General features: G+C 36.1%; 1 protein-coding gene across 2 annotated transcripts in view; it reads right to left on the bottom strand.

Annotated features, from left to right (window-relative positions):
* CWF19L2 (CWF19 like cell cycle control factor 2) overlaps positions 1 to 14,001 on the bottom strand; it is a 93,686-nt gene extending 79,685 nt beyond the window's left edge. The window contains exons 1-4 of one of the 2 annotated variants that reach the window (XM_069468983.1): positions 13,903 to 14,001; positions 12,210 to 12,320; positions 11,019 to 11,138; positions 1,041 to 1,154 (exon numbers count right to left, since the gene is read on the bottom strand). In XM_069468983.1, coding sequence (XP_069325084.1) covers positions 1,041 to 1,154; positions 11,019 to 11,138; positions 12,210 to 12,320; positions 13,903 to 13,995 — 438 coding nt within the window. In that variant the 5' untranslated portion in view covers positions 13,996 to 14,001. Of the gene's footprint in view, positions 1 to 1,040; positions 1,155 to 11,018; positions 11,139 to 12,209; positions 12,321 to 13,902 lie in introns of those variants that run through there. The other variant, XM_069468982.1, reaches the window with a different exon arrangement.
* Between the last annotated feature and the right edge of the window lie 937 nt (positions 14,002 to 14,938).

The raw sequence follows: 14,938 nt of genomic DNA, 5'->3' as shown, positions 1-14,938 counted from the left end.
CAATTAAACCTGAATCAAATCCTACATGGCTATATAATTTTAAGCAAATTTCTTAATATCTTTATGCCTTAGTCTTTCCCCTAATAAAATGGGATAAAATCCCTACCTTTCAGGACTCTTTTAAGGAGTAAACAAGATAACAAATATAAGGCACCCAGCACAGTGCCTGGCACACAACAAGCAATCAAACATTAGTTCCTTTTCACCTGTCTTCCTTTATCTATGGCTAAAAGTGGATAAATGACATTCTTCCTAGGCATATAAACTATGACCCAAAATGTATGAACTATTTAACTGTAAGTATTGCTAAGAAAATGAAGGTATGAAGTGAAGGGAAAGAAAACTGTGATTGAACTCTACTCACTGTAGAAAGGTCAGATAGAGGTAACAGTATAAGGCTTCCATATATAAGGGGGAAGTGCCACTTTTCTATCAACCAGATGCAGGAAAACCCTAATGGACTAGAATAGAGATGAGCACTCATTTCCTCCGGGCAGAAGGAAAAGGGGAGTATAAATGCTCAGGAAAATAACATTACTGCCAAAATTATTCATAAAATACATTGTTTTCAGAGTCTAATTTTTCTCCTGAAAAAATTATAATCATCTTTCATTTTAACATTCATCTATTCTAGGCCGGGCGCGGTGGCTCACGCCTGTAATCCTAGCACTCTGGGAGGCCGAGGTGGGCGGATCGTTTGAGCTCAGGAGTTCGAGACCAGCCTGAGCAAGAGCGAGACCCCATCTCTACTAAAAATAGAAAGAAATTATATGGACAGCTAAAAATATATATAGAAAAAATTAGCCGGGCATGGTGGCACATGCCTGTAGTCCCAGCTACTCGGGAGGCTGAGGCAGGAGGATCGCTTGAGCTCAGGAGTTTGAGGTTGCTGTGAGCTAGGCTAACGCCACGGCACTCACTCTAGCCTGGGCAACAGAGTGAGACTCTGTCTCAAAAAAAAAAAAAAAAAAAAAAAAAAAAACATTCATCTATTCTAAGAAGTTGACATTTCTTTCTTTAAAATCAGGTGGCTTGTTTACCTGAATAACTTGCTTGTCGTCGTCTTGTTCTGACTTTTCACCTTTCACTTTCCAGGCCTTTTCTTTGCCAAGAGTCTGGGACGGAACAGCCTCAACCCACTCATCTTCAGAGCTCTAAGAACATTTAGCATAGAACTTAAATTCTCAAATTTGCATAATTTCATATAAAATTTCTGTGCTGTTAAGTAGTAAAAATTCAGTTTCCTAAAGAAAATTCTTACACAATATTTTCCCTTTAAAAACTGACATTGAAAATTTGAAGAAAGAACGTGTAATCCACTATTTGGGTTAGCCCCACAAAACATAACAAAATTATTTTTATTTTCTTATCAGTTTATTATCAAGCCAAAGGAAAGTAAAAAAAAAAAAAAAAAAAAAATTAGGACTGTCGGATAGAGAACTCACTGCAGCACAGAGCTTCAGTGCCTACCAGCAGCACCAAGTAGTTCTCACATCTTTGCTTCATTAGAATAGAGGAAACAACATCCAAGTAAAGGAGTTTGCTGTTTGTCCCTAAGTTTCAAATTTTGAGATTTCCCTGAATCTAGAAATGCAGAGATCTCAGGTAACAGCTAAACTAGTAAGGCATTTTGCTTACTATGTTTAAATGCCAGAGTATTAAATCAATTAAGAAGTATTCAATCAACATCTACTATGTGCTGATCATTATGCCAGGTTTTGGGTTTAGTTTTCCACAAATGTACCAATCTACTCTTCTGTGTCAAGTACTGTATTAAGTACTTTCGCATACATTATCACCATGAAGCTTTAAAATAACCCTATAAAGTATGATTTTGGTTTTATAGACAAGGAAAGCTCCCCCAAATTAAGTACTTTGCCCAGGCTAGATTGTATCCAAGAGTGAGAACTAGGATAGGAATCTAGACCTCTCTGGCTCCAAAATCTATCCTTCAGAGCTGTAAAACATAAAGTATAGGAAACATCCTAGAAATCACCTAGCGCAAACCAACTGTTAAAGCACAGCTGAGAAACTCTGAAGCCAAGCGAGGGAAAAGTGAGCAAACAGCAAAGCAAACAGAATCTGGGTTTCTTGAATGAGACCAATATTCTTCCATTCTACAAAGTTCTCAGAAATTACCTAAAGCTTTCTTTGATTGGAGAACACAAATATATCTGTCAAAAAGTATAATCTACATGACGTACGCATATTTGGGCTCCGCCACCACAACTGCCAACTGTTTCCCAAAGCAAAACAGATTTTATTCATTCACTCATTCATTCATTCATGGAGGCCTTGATTTGGATTTATAGAAAACTCAGAACTAGTTATTTATATTTATAGTTAAAATTTTATAAGATAATCACTATAAATGTACTTCTCGTCTACTCATATTTACATCATCAAATCAGTTTGGGGGGACCTTGTTCCTAATTCTTGATGTCATTCACCAAAAAGGGAGTTTGTAATCTGAAAAAAATTAGCACTTACTTTGGAGGAGTGCTAATTTGCTAAGATCACGCTAAAACAAATTTAAAAGTCAGTGTTCCATAGAATTTTGCCATAGGCCTTCTTCAGTAACTATGAATTTTCTTTATCTTACCATATGTTGACCAACCACTTGAAACTCATTAAGTGGACCCCTCAGTTGCTTCATTACCACAGCTGCAACCAATCTCCAACTCTAGATAACTCCTGTCATCATGACCTGCAACTTCAGTCTAGCTAGACTCAATCACAGGTAGAATTCCCGTTACTGGTCCTTGATCAGTTCTCTCTTCTACTCCCTTACTCTCCTTTGAATCATTTATCAGTTTCACATTTATTTGTGGGACTATGTGATTAATGTCTCACTCTCCCACTAGGCAGTAAGTGCTATAAGTACAGAAACTACACCTGCTTTTGCCTCCATTATATCCCCAAGCACCTAGCTTAATACATTGGCAGATGACGTCACCTTCTTCAACACCTTCCTCAAGCTCTATACCAACTCCCATTCCCCATATGCTCTGCAAATGATGTCTGCTCTTACCTCATTGAGAAAAATAAAGCTACTTTAGCTTCCAACCCACCCTCCAACAAAATTATTTACAGCTGTGCCTATCCTTACTGCCTATTAACTCTTCCTGTTCAAGGAAGATCTTCCTTCAAAGGTTTTGATCTCAACGATTCCTGTTCTTCCAGGACCTTTCTTCATCAATTATCTCCTTCTCTTATAGCTTCAACCAAAGACCCCTAATGGCCTAGAAATATGCTCAAGTATTTCCCATCCTTCCATCCTTTTTTTTTTTTTTTTTTTTTTTGGTAGGGGGAGCCTTCCTTGACTTTGTCTATCCTAGCAGGAATTCATCTTCCACATTCCATTCTAAGACAAACTTCAAAGAGTAGTCTACATCTACTGCCTTCATACCCTCACTTTCATATATTTTTCTCAAAATTGTACAATATAGCTATTGTCCCCATTAATCTACTGAAAGATCGTCAAAGTTCACCAATGGCTTCCACTGTGTCAAATTCAACAAAATGTTTCAGTCTTTATCTCCCTAGACCTCTCTGCTCAATACAACTCTGGTGATGACTCACTTTCTTGACTTCCGTGACACTTTCCAGTTCTCTTCCCACTCTTTGTTTCTTCTTCATTTCCTTCATGCACTCTTCCTCCTTTGCTCAGCCCTTAAAGATCCATGTTATTTAGGGTTCCATTTTTTGCCCACTACATTTTTAATATCTAAACATTCCCTTTGGGCCATCGAATCCACTCTCATAGCTTGAACTACTACCAATTGTGCTGATAGCTTTCAAATTTGTCTAACAAAAAGTTTCAGTGACTTAATTGTCTAGTATACTTGGATGCCATGCTAAACTCAATAAGAAGAAAAAATAAATCCATCATCTTCTTCCACAAAATCTGTTCCTCCATCTGTACTACTGAAGAAAGTTCCCTGGCACAACCAACCACCCACTTAACCAAGTCAGAAACTCAGGATCATCTTCTTCACCCATCCAAACCTATTATTTTCATTTCTAAAATATTTATCAAATATACCATACAGTGAATACCATATCGTTACCATGGGAGCCTACTTCTACCCCTGGTCACAGCTGATTAGTTCAAAGGTAGGTGCCCGACCCAATTCATTTCAATCTAAGTCATTCCCAAGAAATTTGAAATTAAAACTAAATGGGTTGATATAAAACTAAAGAGAACTGGAAAGGCCTTAGCAGAGGCCATTTCTGTCTTGAGGAATGGAATTCAGCAAAAATTGATCTGTTTCAAGAAAAAAAAAAATAGAACTCAGAGGGGGAAAAAAAATGAAGAAGATTCCAAAGAGCATTCCAAACTCTAACTTCAACTATTTCTGAAGCCCAGCTGCCTTCCTACACCTAGATGTCTTATGAGAACGTTGAACTCTAATAATAAATCCCCACTTTTTTTTGCAAAAGCCATGTTTGGTTTCTGTTATCTGCAACCAACATTACCAACTAATACATATTCTCCCTTTTCCATTCTTAGAGCAGCAGCCCTAGATCAGATCTTATCTCTCACCTAGACAACTGGAATAACCAAATTAGTCTCCTGGACTTCATTCTTTCCTGTTCCCCTTCCTTTTCCAACCCCCACCCTCCACCCCAAATACATCTAGAGTAATATAAAGGAGACATCTGACCACTGCACTCCTCTTCTATGGCTCCCTGTCATAAAGACTGCCAGTTATTCCTCTTCTTTTCTACAAATAGAACCCAATTTTACTTGGAGAAGCAATGTGCTTCCCATGCTGGAAAGTGAAGCCTTATGAGCAAGGGTCCAATGAGATGTAAATAAAAATATTGTGTGGGATTTTCTGGAGTCAAGTTAAGGGGGGAGGGGAAGAGCATCTCTTGCCTGTTATCTGGACTAAGAGGCAATGCTGTAAGGATGAGGAAAGAGCAAGACAACAATAGAAGCCTTGGTCCCAGAAGACCATACTAATCCTAGGTTGCCTACCTGATGCCTTTCATATGAAGGAACTTCTATCTTGTTTAACCACTTGCTATTCTGAGCTTGTCTAACAAATGCAGCTGAACCTAATTAGATTGTACACTCCCTAATGTACACAGTCAAACCTCTTGATTTACCAGGCCCTTTCAATTCTTACACTTTATCTCCATTCACCCTCTCCTCTTGGTTTATGATCTAGTACCATGAAATTGCTTATAGTTATATTTACACACACACACACACACACACACACTCATACAACATAATATCTCATACTTCCATGCCTTTGCTCTCACAATTCCTTATGCATGAAATGCCAAGCACATCTTTATTTGCCTAATTCTCACTAATCCTTCAAGTCCCAAGTATCATTTCCTCAATAAATTTGCAAGTGAAATCCTCCCTCCCTTAATACCTGCATTACCATGGCATCATGGGATTACGTATTAATATTATGTATCTCTTTATCCAATTAGAAAATAAGTCCCCCAAAGGTTTAAAAAAAAAAATCTCTTTATATTCTTATATTTCCTATGTCTAGAATGTTGTCTTGCAAAGAATAGGCATTCAATAAATGTGTGCTGAAATTAACTGAAACCCCTTCTTTTATTCTTCCAAAGCACTAGTCAGAAACTTTAAGTACTAGCCTGCATTCAAGCATTAAAAGCCAGGAACCGAATGGAAGACACATTTGTGATGCAGTTAATAGTCTTGTTATTCATTTATAAAACAGTGATACCTAGACCACTCTGTGAAATCCTCCTGCCTCTATTCTGTTTCTGTTAATTTTGTTACCCATTTTCACAATTATGCACTCACCTCAACACTTCAGCAAAATTGATGTTCCCCTCTCCCTGTGCTGTAACTTCAGTTTCCTTGCTGATTTTAGTTCGATCCTCCATTTTACCTTGAAGGACTCATAAACCGTCAAGGTTAATATGCCTTGAGACTAACACATACCTCAGCACTCTCCTTCTCACATGTAGCCTTCAGAATTAACCACACCCCTAATCCTATCTAGAGGTCAAAACCTAGAAGGTGGGACCAAGACAGAAAAGTGCTACCAGCAAAAAATCAAGGGAACTTGAGGACTTCTGCTTCTAGCCATGACATAATAAATGACATCAGAAAATAGAAATAAAAATAGAACATATGTGAAACAACTGTTTTCAGACACTGAATATTAGTGCAGGGCTGTGATCCCTGATAAAAGGGAAACAAATGAAGTGAACACTACAATCTCCACAGCTTTTCACCTGGAGGCACTTTCCAGACCATGGCACAAAGAGAGGTAACCCAAACAGACATGACAATCTCACTGAGCTAGGAGACAAAATGTGAATGTTGTGAAGGCTGTGACAAAGTAAAGATAAGAAAATAACTACACAGAGAAAGAGCACCAGAAATCTACATAAAGGACCCCTGGAGTCTTTAAATAAATAAATATCAAGTTGAACATGCTCAGGATGAGAGTCGTCCACATGGTCAGGCAAAGAATAACGACCCTGGAAGGAACAACTGCTGGAGAACAGAAGGCAGAATAATCCCCAGAGCTCACAAAGGGATAGACGACATTCTAGTTCCTACTAACCAGAATGGAGAAAACTTGTTGAAGACCCAGAACAACCAGCAGAGAACCCACAGGGTCATGCCTTAGGCTAAACCAACTCTAGAGTAAAGCTATTCTAGATGCATACTAACAAAACCTAAAAACAAGCCTTGAAAAGGATTACACTAATCCATACGTAACTACCTATCTGGCAAAAGAAAACTCAACACCCCTCAAAGGATATCAGCAAAATCCAGCAGTCACAATACAACTTTCACAAGGTTCAGCATCTAATTAAAACTTACTAGACATTCAAAGAAGCAGGAAACTGTGACCCAAAGTTAGCGGAAAAATCAATTAATTGAAACAGAACAATAAAAGATATAATGAAATAGCAAACCAAGACATTGATACAGCTCTTATAAATATGCTTAGGGAAAGGAAAACATGAACATAATGAGATAAAGTGAAGATATAAAAAAGACCCAAATGAAACTTCTAATGATGAAAAATACAATACCTGAAATGAAAATGTCACTGGATAGGGATAACAGTAGACTGGACGCTGCAAAAGAAAAGGCCTATGAACTCGAAGCTTATGGGATAGCAATAAAAGCTACCCAAACTAAAGCACAGAAAAGAAAAAGACTAGAAAGAAAGTGAACAGAGGCTCATGGACCTGTGAGACAGTATTAAGAAGACTACCAAAATGAAAAAACACTCACAAAACAGTAGCCAGAAAGTTTCAAATTTGAGAGAAACTAAACTCACAAATCAAGAAGCAAAATGAACCTAAGGCAGGTGCTATAGTCTGAATGCTCATGTCTCCCCACTCTATATTCCTATGTTGAAATCCCCTAACCTCCAAGGTGATAGTATTAGAAGGTAGAGCCTTTGGGAGATGATTAGGAATGGGATTAGTACCCTTATAAAAATGGGCACAAGAGAGCTCCTTTGCTCCCTTACACCATGTGAGGTTAGAGTGAGAAAACAGCTGAAATGAAATTATAAAGAACCCTCAATTAATCCAAAAGAAGGCAAGAAAAGGAGGGGGGAAAGGAATAAAGAACAAATGGGACAAATTGAAAAGGAATAGCAACATGGTGGCCAAACTTACCCACATCAATAATTACATTAAACATAAATAATCTACACCAATGCTATTCAATAGAATCCTGTCCAATATGGCAGCCACTAACCTAGCCAAATGCGGCTACTGAGCACATAAAATTTGGCTAGCAAGACTAAAGAAATGAATTTTCAACCTGATAAAATTTTAATTAAAAAAATTAAAAGCTATATACAGTTACCATATTGAATAGTATAAAAAACCCTCTAAAAAAGGAAAAAATTGATACACTAGATAAAAAAGCAAGACCCAAATATACACTGCCTACAAGAAATACACTTTCAATATATAAGAAACAGATACATTAAACTAAAAGAAAAAAAGATATAACATGAAAATGCAAATAAGAAAGCTGAAAAGGTTTTAATATGAGACAAAGCAGACTTTTATAGATAAGAGTATTACCAAAGATAAAGAGCAACATTTCAAAATAATATAATGGTCAATTCACCAAAGAAATATAACAATCCTAAATATGTATGTACCTAATAAAGCTTCACAATACATAATGTAAAAACTGACAAAACTGAAAGCAGAAATAGACAAATCCACAATCACAGTTAAAGATTTCAATACTGTTCTCTCATGATTGATAGGACAAATACACAGAAAATCGTAAGAATACAGGAGACTTAACACTATTAACCAACTTTCATTAACTGACATTTACAGAACACTATACCTAACAACAGCAGAATACATATTCATTTCAAATACACATGGAATTTTCACCAAGATAGATCATATGCTATTCTTAGCTTTCTGGGCTGTATTAAAAAAAAAAAAAGAGAGAGATCATAGGCTAGAACATAAAATAAGTCTCAATAACTTTTTTAAAAATGAAATTATACAGAGTATATTCTATTAACAATAACAGAATTAAATTCAAAGTCAATAACAAAAAACCTAGTAAAATCCACAATTATCTGGATATTTTAAAACCTACTTATATATAATTCATGAATTTTTAAAAAAGTAAAAAAATGTTTTGAATAGGATGTCATAAAAATATATAACACATCAAAATTAGGTGGAGATACAACAGTGCTAAAAGAAAAACTTAGAGATTAAATATTCATTAGAACAGAAGGAAGATTTAGAATCAATGACCTATGCATCCACCTTAGGAAGCTTGAAAAAGAAGAGCAAATTAGACACAAAGTAAGTACTAGGAATGAAATAGCAAATATAGTTTAAGTCAATAAAATAGAAAATACATAGAGAAAAAAACAATGAAACTAGAAGGTAATTCTTTTGAAAAGTCTAATACAATTGATAAATCTCTGTCTTTCCTTCCCTTTACTACCAATACAAACCTCTCTTTCACTCTTCATTTCATTTCAATGTGGTGTGGCCACAGAGCATTCATTCAAATGACTCTATGGTATAGGAGGGCTGTCCAGAAAGTATCCAGCCAAGGATACAACGGATACATCAATACAATGGCTGGATAATTTCCAGACAGCACTTGTATATGTTATACAACTTATGTATAAGTGTGCATACTGTATGTTGCAAAAATATAAATATATACACATCTATTTCAAGGAAAGAATAAAGAAAAAAACAGGACAATGTGTCTCTAATAAGGAGAAGAAAGTTCCCTTAATCAAATGACATAAATGTTGAAACAGCCTGGCAGATCTGGGAGCTCTTAGTCTGTGATCTTTGCATAAACTCCAAAGAGTTTTATAAATCCCACTGAAATAAACATTGTACATACATGTTTTTTTGGAGAGAGTATCATTTATTTTTATTAGATTCTCAATGCAGTCAATAATCCAAACTCACAATTGTAAAATTAGTGTCTCTGTGAATATTTTCTAACTCCCTTTGCTTTGAGTTACATTCAAAAAAATTTCTTCTATGTAATTTAAGTATTTCTACCATTTCTACAAAATGTGCTGGCTAGTCTACAAGACTATCCTGTTGTATTTCTCACTATGATAATTACCATATTCTCACATAAGATAGCCTTTCAAGGTCAATTACCATTGTAGGGTATTGAAAAATACAGAACTTTTGACACATAACTTCATCCAAACTCCTATACTAAGAGATTTAACCAAACTCTAGCATGGCTTCTAGTTGCAGAAGATCATGCCCCTAGAATAGATGCCCCTAGTAAATGCCTGCCTGAGAAAGCTCAACACAGCCAGGGAAACTTACTATTTGTTTTAGCAAACACCTAATGACAGACCCTCGATTTCCCTTTTTTAGGGCATTTATTAATACTAAAAAGAGCTTACAGTTGTAAATGTCGTATCCCTTACCACTCAGAAGTGTCTCTCTCAGGTACCTAAGAGCCATTCCTCTGAAATGTAATCATCAGGAAAGAGGGCCTCTGTCTCCCAATCTCTGTGGGAGGATAGAATCCTAACTGCAATAATTGCCAGCTGGCAAACACAGCTGGCCTAATCCAATTTACAATGACCAACCCTTTGTAATTTTTCACTTTTCTCACTCTATTGAGCCCTCACTCTCTCCCCACCCTCATTCTTCCCTTTAAAATGCCCAAATCATCTCTGCACAAATTAGGAGGGAGCTCAGCAATTTCCCCTACTGTCAGTAGATACTGAATAAAATCTGTTTTCACCACTTTAATATCCAGCTGTGTTTATCTTTGATAGTTTACTGTCAAAAATTTAGTTTCTGAAACAACAGGTGGACCAGACTTCTGACTGTGGTGATTCAGCTGAAAGGATAACCCTATGAAGTTCATACGTGGGAGAACAATTATCCCTAAATATCTCTAGCTCATCACTTTCTATGCATAACCTCTTTCTTCCTCAAAATAAGTCTGAAGGCTTTGACCTTTTCTTCTGTGAGTCCTCCTCAGCCCAGAACTGACTAGAGACTCAGCCAACCCAATACTCTCTTCCTTTTGACCCCAAAGGTAAGTATATAAAACACATCCAGCTTTAAAGACTTAAATGTTAATTTCTACAAAAAAACAAACAGGGGTGACAGACTCTCAAATGTCTTGAAACTCTTTTCCCCTATTTTTACAACACTGGTCTTCTCTGCTTCTCCTAGTTTTTTACTTTTATTTAGCATCCTTTACTTCCTATATGATTCTTCAGTGTGAGTATTCATCCCTCTTTTCAGTTTCTCTAGACATTTCATCCATTCTAATGGCTCTAACTAGCAATGATTCCCAGATCGTATCCCCGTCTTCTTAAATGTTCTCTGAAACCCAAGATCCATATTTCAAATATTTCCTATATATCTCCAAGTAGATGTCTCACAGATATTTTCATAACTAGTAATATCTTGAGTTCTCATACATTTTAAGTTCCCATATATTATTCTTTCACATAATAATTTCTCAAATAGCTGCTCTTATTAATTTTAGTACTTACTGATGAACTATCAGGTGACTCGTTGTTTTCATATTTTTGTTTCTTGCTCTTTTTCTTCTTCTCTTTCTTTGCTTTTTTTGAATGCTTGTCTTTTTTCTTCTTTTTCTTCACAGAATGTTCCTATAATCATTTTGAATAGGCAAGAAAGGAATTTAGTTTTACCTTACTTCAGAAGGAAGCATTATGAAGGAAAAAAAATCCACATTCTAAAAAACTTTAAGTCTTTCACAAAATGAGACAAAGAATATGACTAAATAAATAAAATCTTCCAGGAAATCTTAACATGCCTTCTATATGTACTATTAATAAAGCATATAGCTGAGACTTCTTACCAGAAAAATATTAGAAAAATTTTTTTATTGGTAGATTCATGACACATACCATCAAATAAACACCTATATATTCACAAACATGTATACATTTACATACATATACACACACACAAAATATCCCTCTATGATCTCCCCCAAAATTTTCATACAAGATTATTAGGCCATAAAAAATATAACAAGATAGTATGAATTTAAACTGTGGGAAGAGACTGGAGGGAGGAGGAGGGATGGGGAAAGGGAAGATATAGATCAAAGAGTACAAAGCTTCAGTTACATTAGAGAAATAAGTTTTAGTGATCTATCGCATGGTGACCACATTTAATAATAGTGTATTTTATATTCCAAAATTGCTGAAAGAATAGATTTTTAATGTTCTCACCACAAAAAAAGATAAGTTGGTGAGGTGATGTTAATTAGCTTGACTGAATCTCACAATAATATGTACATAGATCAAAACATCACACTGTATCCCATAAATAAACACAATTATTATTTTTCAATTAAAAATAAATTTTAAAAAAATTGTAGAAAAACAGGCTTGAGACCTAAAAAAAAAAAAAAAAAAGACAAAAAGCTTACAATGCATAATTTTTTAAACCCATAAGCTTGCTACAAGTGAACCAGAAGTGTAAAGCTAAGTCTTCTACCTGCTCAAGTAACAAAATCATTCCAATGTCATAATGTCCAAAATATTACAATATATCACTTCTGCCAAAGAGATAAAACTAGTCAGTAATGCCAACTATGTGATATTCATTCTGTAACTCAGGAAAACAGTCCATAAAATTGTTCTTAGTAACTTGAATAAGTGCAAAAAAAGACAGATATGTTTATATCAAGTAAATCTGTTAGTATTCACCTGTGAGAATTGTTCAATTCGCTCATTCACATCAGGTAGCATCCATGTATCCTCACCCCGAAGTCGCTTAAGTTCTTTACGTCTTTCTTCTTTTTCAAAATTGGCTTTAGCCTACAACAACAACAAAAAAAAAAAAAAAATGGCAATTGATTCAAATGTTTGTCACACAAAAAAAATGGAAAACAAAAACCTATCCCACTTTTACATAAAGGCATCTACTCCTTAACGAACGGACCATTCCTTGCCAGGAACTTGCTTCTACCAGTGTTGAAAAGATTTAAAAATAAAACCTCTTCTTCCACATTACCAATCACATTATTAATCTCCAGTGAATTAAGCCACCAATCAGGGACAGAATCCTAGAACCTATTCCAAGCCCTCTGCTCTCTCTAAGCTCCCAACCTCGAATATGATTTGGAACCCCTTTTCCCTTCACCATCCCCGTGGCTACCGCCTTAGACTTTCGCAAGTTAGGAGACTGACCTCCATGCAATCAACATGCAACTGTACCCCAATAACCAGCCCCCCAAAATACTTCAGGAAGAATCATCTTTCTAAAAGAAATTATGAAATTACTAATTTTTATTCATCCCTTAACAATAGTCAAATAAAGTAAGTTTTTCTTAGGAAGTTGTTCCTGACCTCTCATTCTTCCTCCTAAACTCCAAAGCTGGGTTTGGTCCTTCTCAACTCTGTGCATATCTCTACTATCAGATTTATCACAGCTTACCAAGCCTACTTCCAAAAACTGCTTGAAACACCAAAGAGACAAGGATGAATATTTATTATATATATATTATCTATGTTGAAATCAGAGAACAATACCAACCTTTCACCTATCCAAGACTAATGGCCCACTCTTCCCCCTTTAAAATCTGACTGTAGTCATTATCACTTCTCCTTCCAGTCACCTCCACTTCTTCGCTACTGGCTCCTTCTCATGTGCATTTAAATTCATTTAAAACTCTTCCATTTTAAAACAAACAAAACAAAAACCCTCACTGTGTCCCATGTTGCTCTCCAAACTACAACTTTTCCCTTTCATTGCCATACTTCTTACATCTTGAATAGCTTGTCAGGTAATTCAATACAGTTCACTTCCTCTACTCTTTATAAAGTTACCTCTATGCATCTCAAGCTTAGTGAGAAATATAATGTTTCTCAACCTTTGGTGAGAGGCTAAATTTCCTGGGTCTCTTGTGTTAACTCTTGTTTGGATCAGGACCGGCTTACAGTAAGTCTGGAACTGATACCAATAATAAAACAAGAGAATAAAAAGTCAAGCTGAGTCTACTCAAATGCAACTGACATGTGTTCCTGAAAAAGTAAAATTTCATTTCAGATACAGCAGAAGCAATAACTGAGACTGTGAAACACGCAGGCAGAGTCCTTAAAAGTCGCAGAGTACCTAAAAAGTGCGCAGTCCGGGTGACAGAAATGCAAAGAATAGATGATTTAAAAAGGAAACTTGGAGAAAAAGAAAGGGATATCCCAGAAAAGAGAATGAGCAACTGGGACCTGCCAGAGCATCTAAAAGACGAGAGATACACAAGAATTTATCGGCATTGCAAAGGGAGACTTCACCCAAATAAAGCGAGATACAGTGGCAAGGGAAGGGGTGAGTAAGCTAGCTTCCAGGAACCCTCAATTTCCACAACGCCAAAAAACTACAAAAGCCACAAAACGGAGGTACCTGGCGCAACACCTCGGCCCTGGCAATCCGGGTCTGTTCTTTACGCTCTTCAATACTCTTCGCACTTTCAAATCTACCACTGGCAGCCGCCATAGTTGTTGTCACCGTAAAGTTAGGAAGCCGTCATGCAATCTTAGTTTACGACAGTCGTAATTTAACAAACAAACCGGGACTTCCGACCAATGAGAGTAGGGGCTTTGCGCCACCAACAGAGCATGCGCAGACCTCAGTGTCGCGTAAGGTTCTTGTGGGAACTCCAGCTCCAGGTTTTCGGCGCGACTTGAAAGCTGGCGATAGATTTGTTGTTTCGTGTATTGAGTTCGCTATGAGTGGAAGTAATATCAATGTACATATGTTATGCGGTTTGTACTGTACTAACAACTTTCTCACAAATTTAACCTAAGTCAGAAGCTCCTAGAAGTTAAGTCCATACGTGTTGAAGTTTTGCGCCAAATTTCCCTTTCTTACCAGAAAATCGCTTCCCTGTACTGGAGGAATGAGCTGAAAAGCTGGCCAGAAGGTCAAAGTTGCATTGAAGATTAAGTGTTTCACTTTAGTGTGTTTTTTTTTATAGATGAAATAGTTATGTGAATTTTGCATTGTACTTCATGATTTATCCGTCCTTATTTTCCTAGAATTTTACATTATTTTTTCTCTAACCTCATATTATTTGCTTATACTTATCCATCCAAACATTTTTTATTGCAATAGGCAATTACCTATTTGGGTGGGGATTTCTTTGTTTTCTTTTATGTATGTATCTCCCAAACATAAAACTTGAAGTGCCGTGAAGAATAAGACATTCTAAAGTATTTATCAAGTGTTTTGAGAATATAAAACACTAAACTTAACATTTGTAATCATAAAGGTAAAGAAGAAGTCTGGAGGATAATTATAAACTAGATACTTTAAAAACACTAAAAATAATTAATGTAAGCCTGGTTGAGGTAAATATTCTTTCTTTTCAGCTTTCATAAAATTGAATGTGTGTTTGCAAGCAGCTTTCCCAGCAGTTTCTACTTTAACTGTCATTCTA

Source organism: Eulemur rufifrons, chromosome 6 (assembly GCF_041146395.1).
Source record: "Eulemur rufifrons isolate Redbay chromosome 6, OSU_ERuf_1, whole genome shotgun sequence".
NCBI lineage: Eukaryota > Metazoa > Chordata > Mammalia > Primates > Lemuridae > Eulemur > Eulemur rufifrons.
Note: the sequence above shows the minus strand (reverse complement) of the source record. Positions and strands in the feature narration are given on the sequence as shown.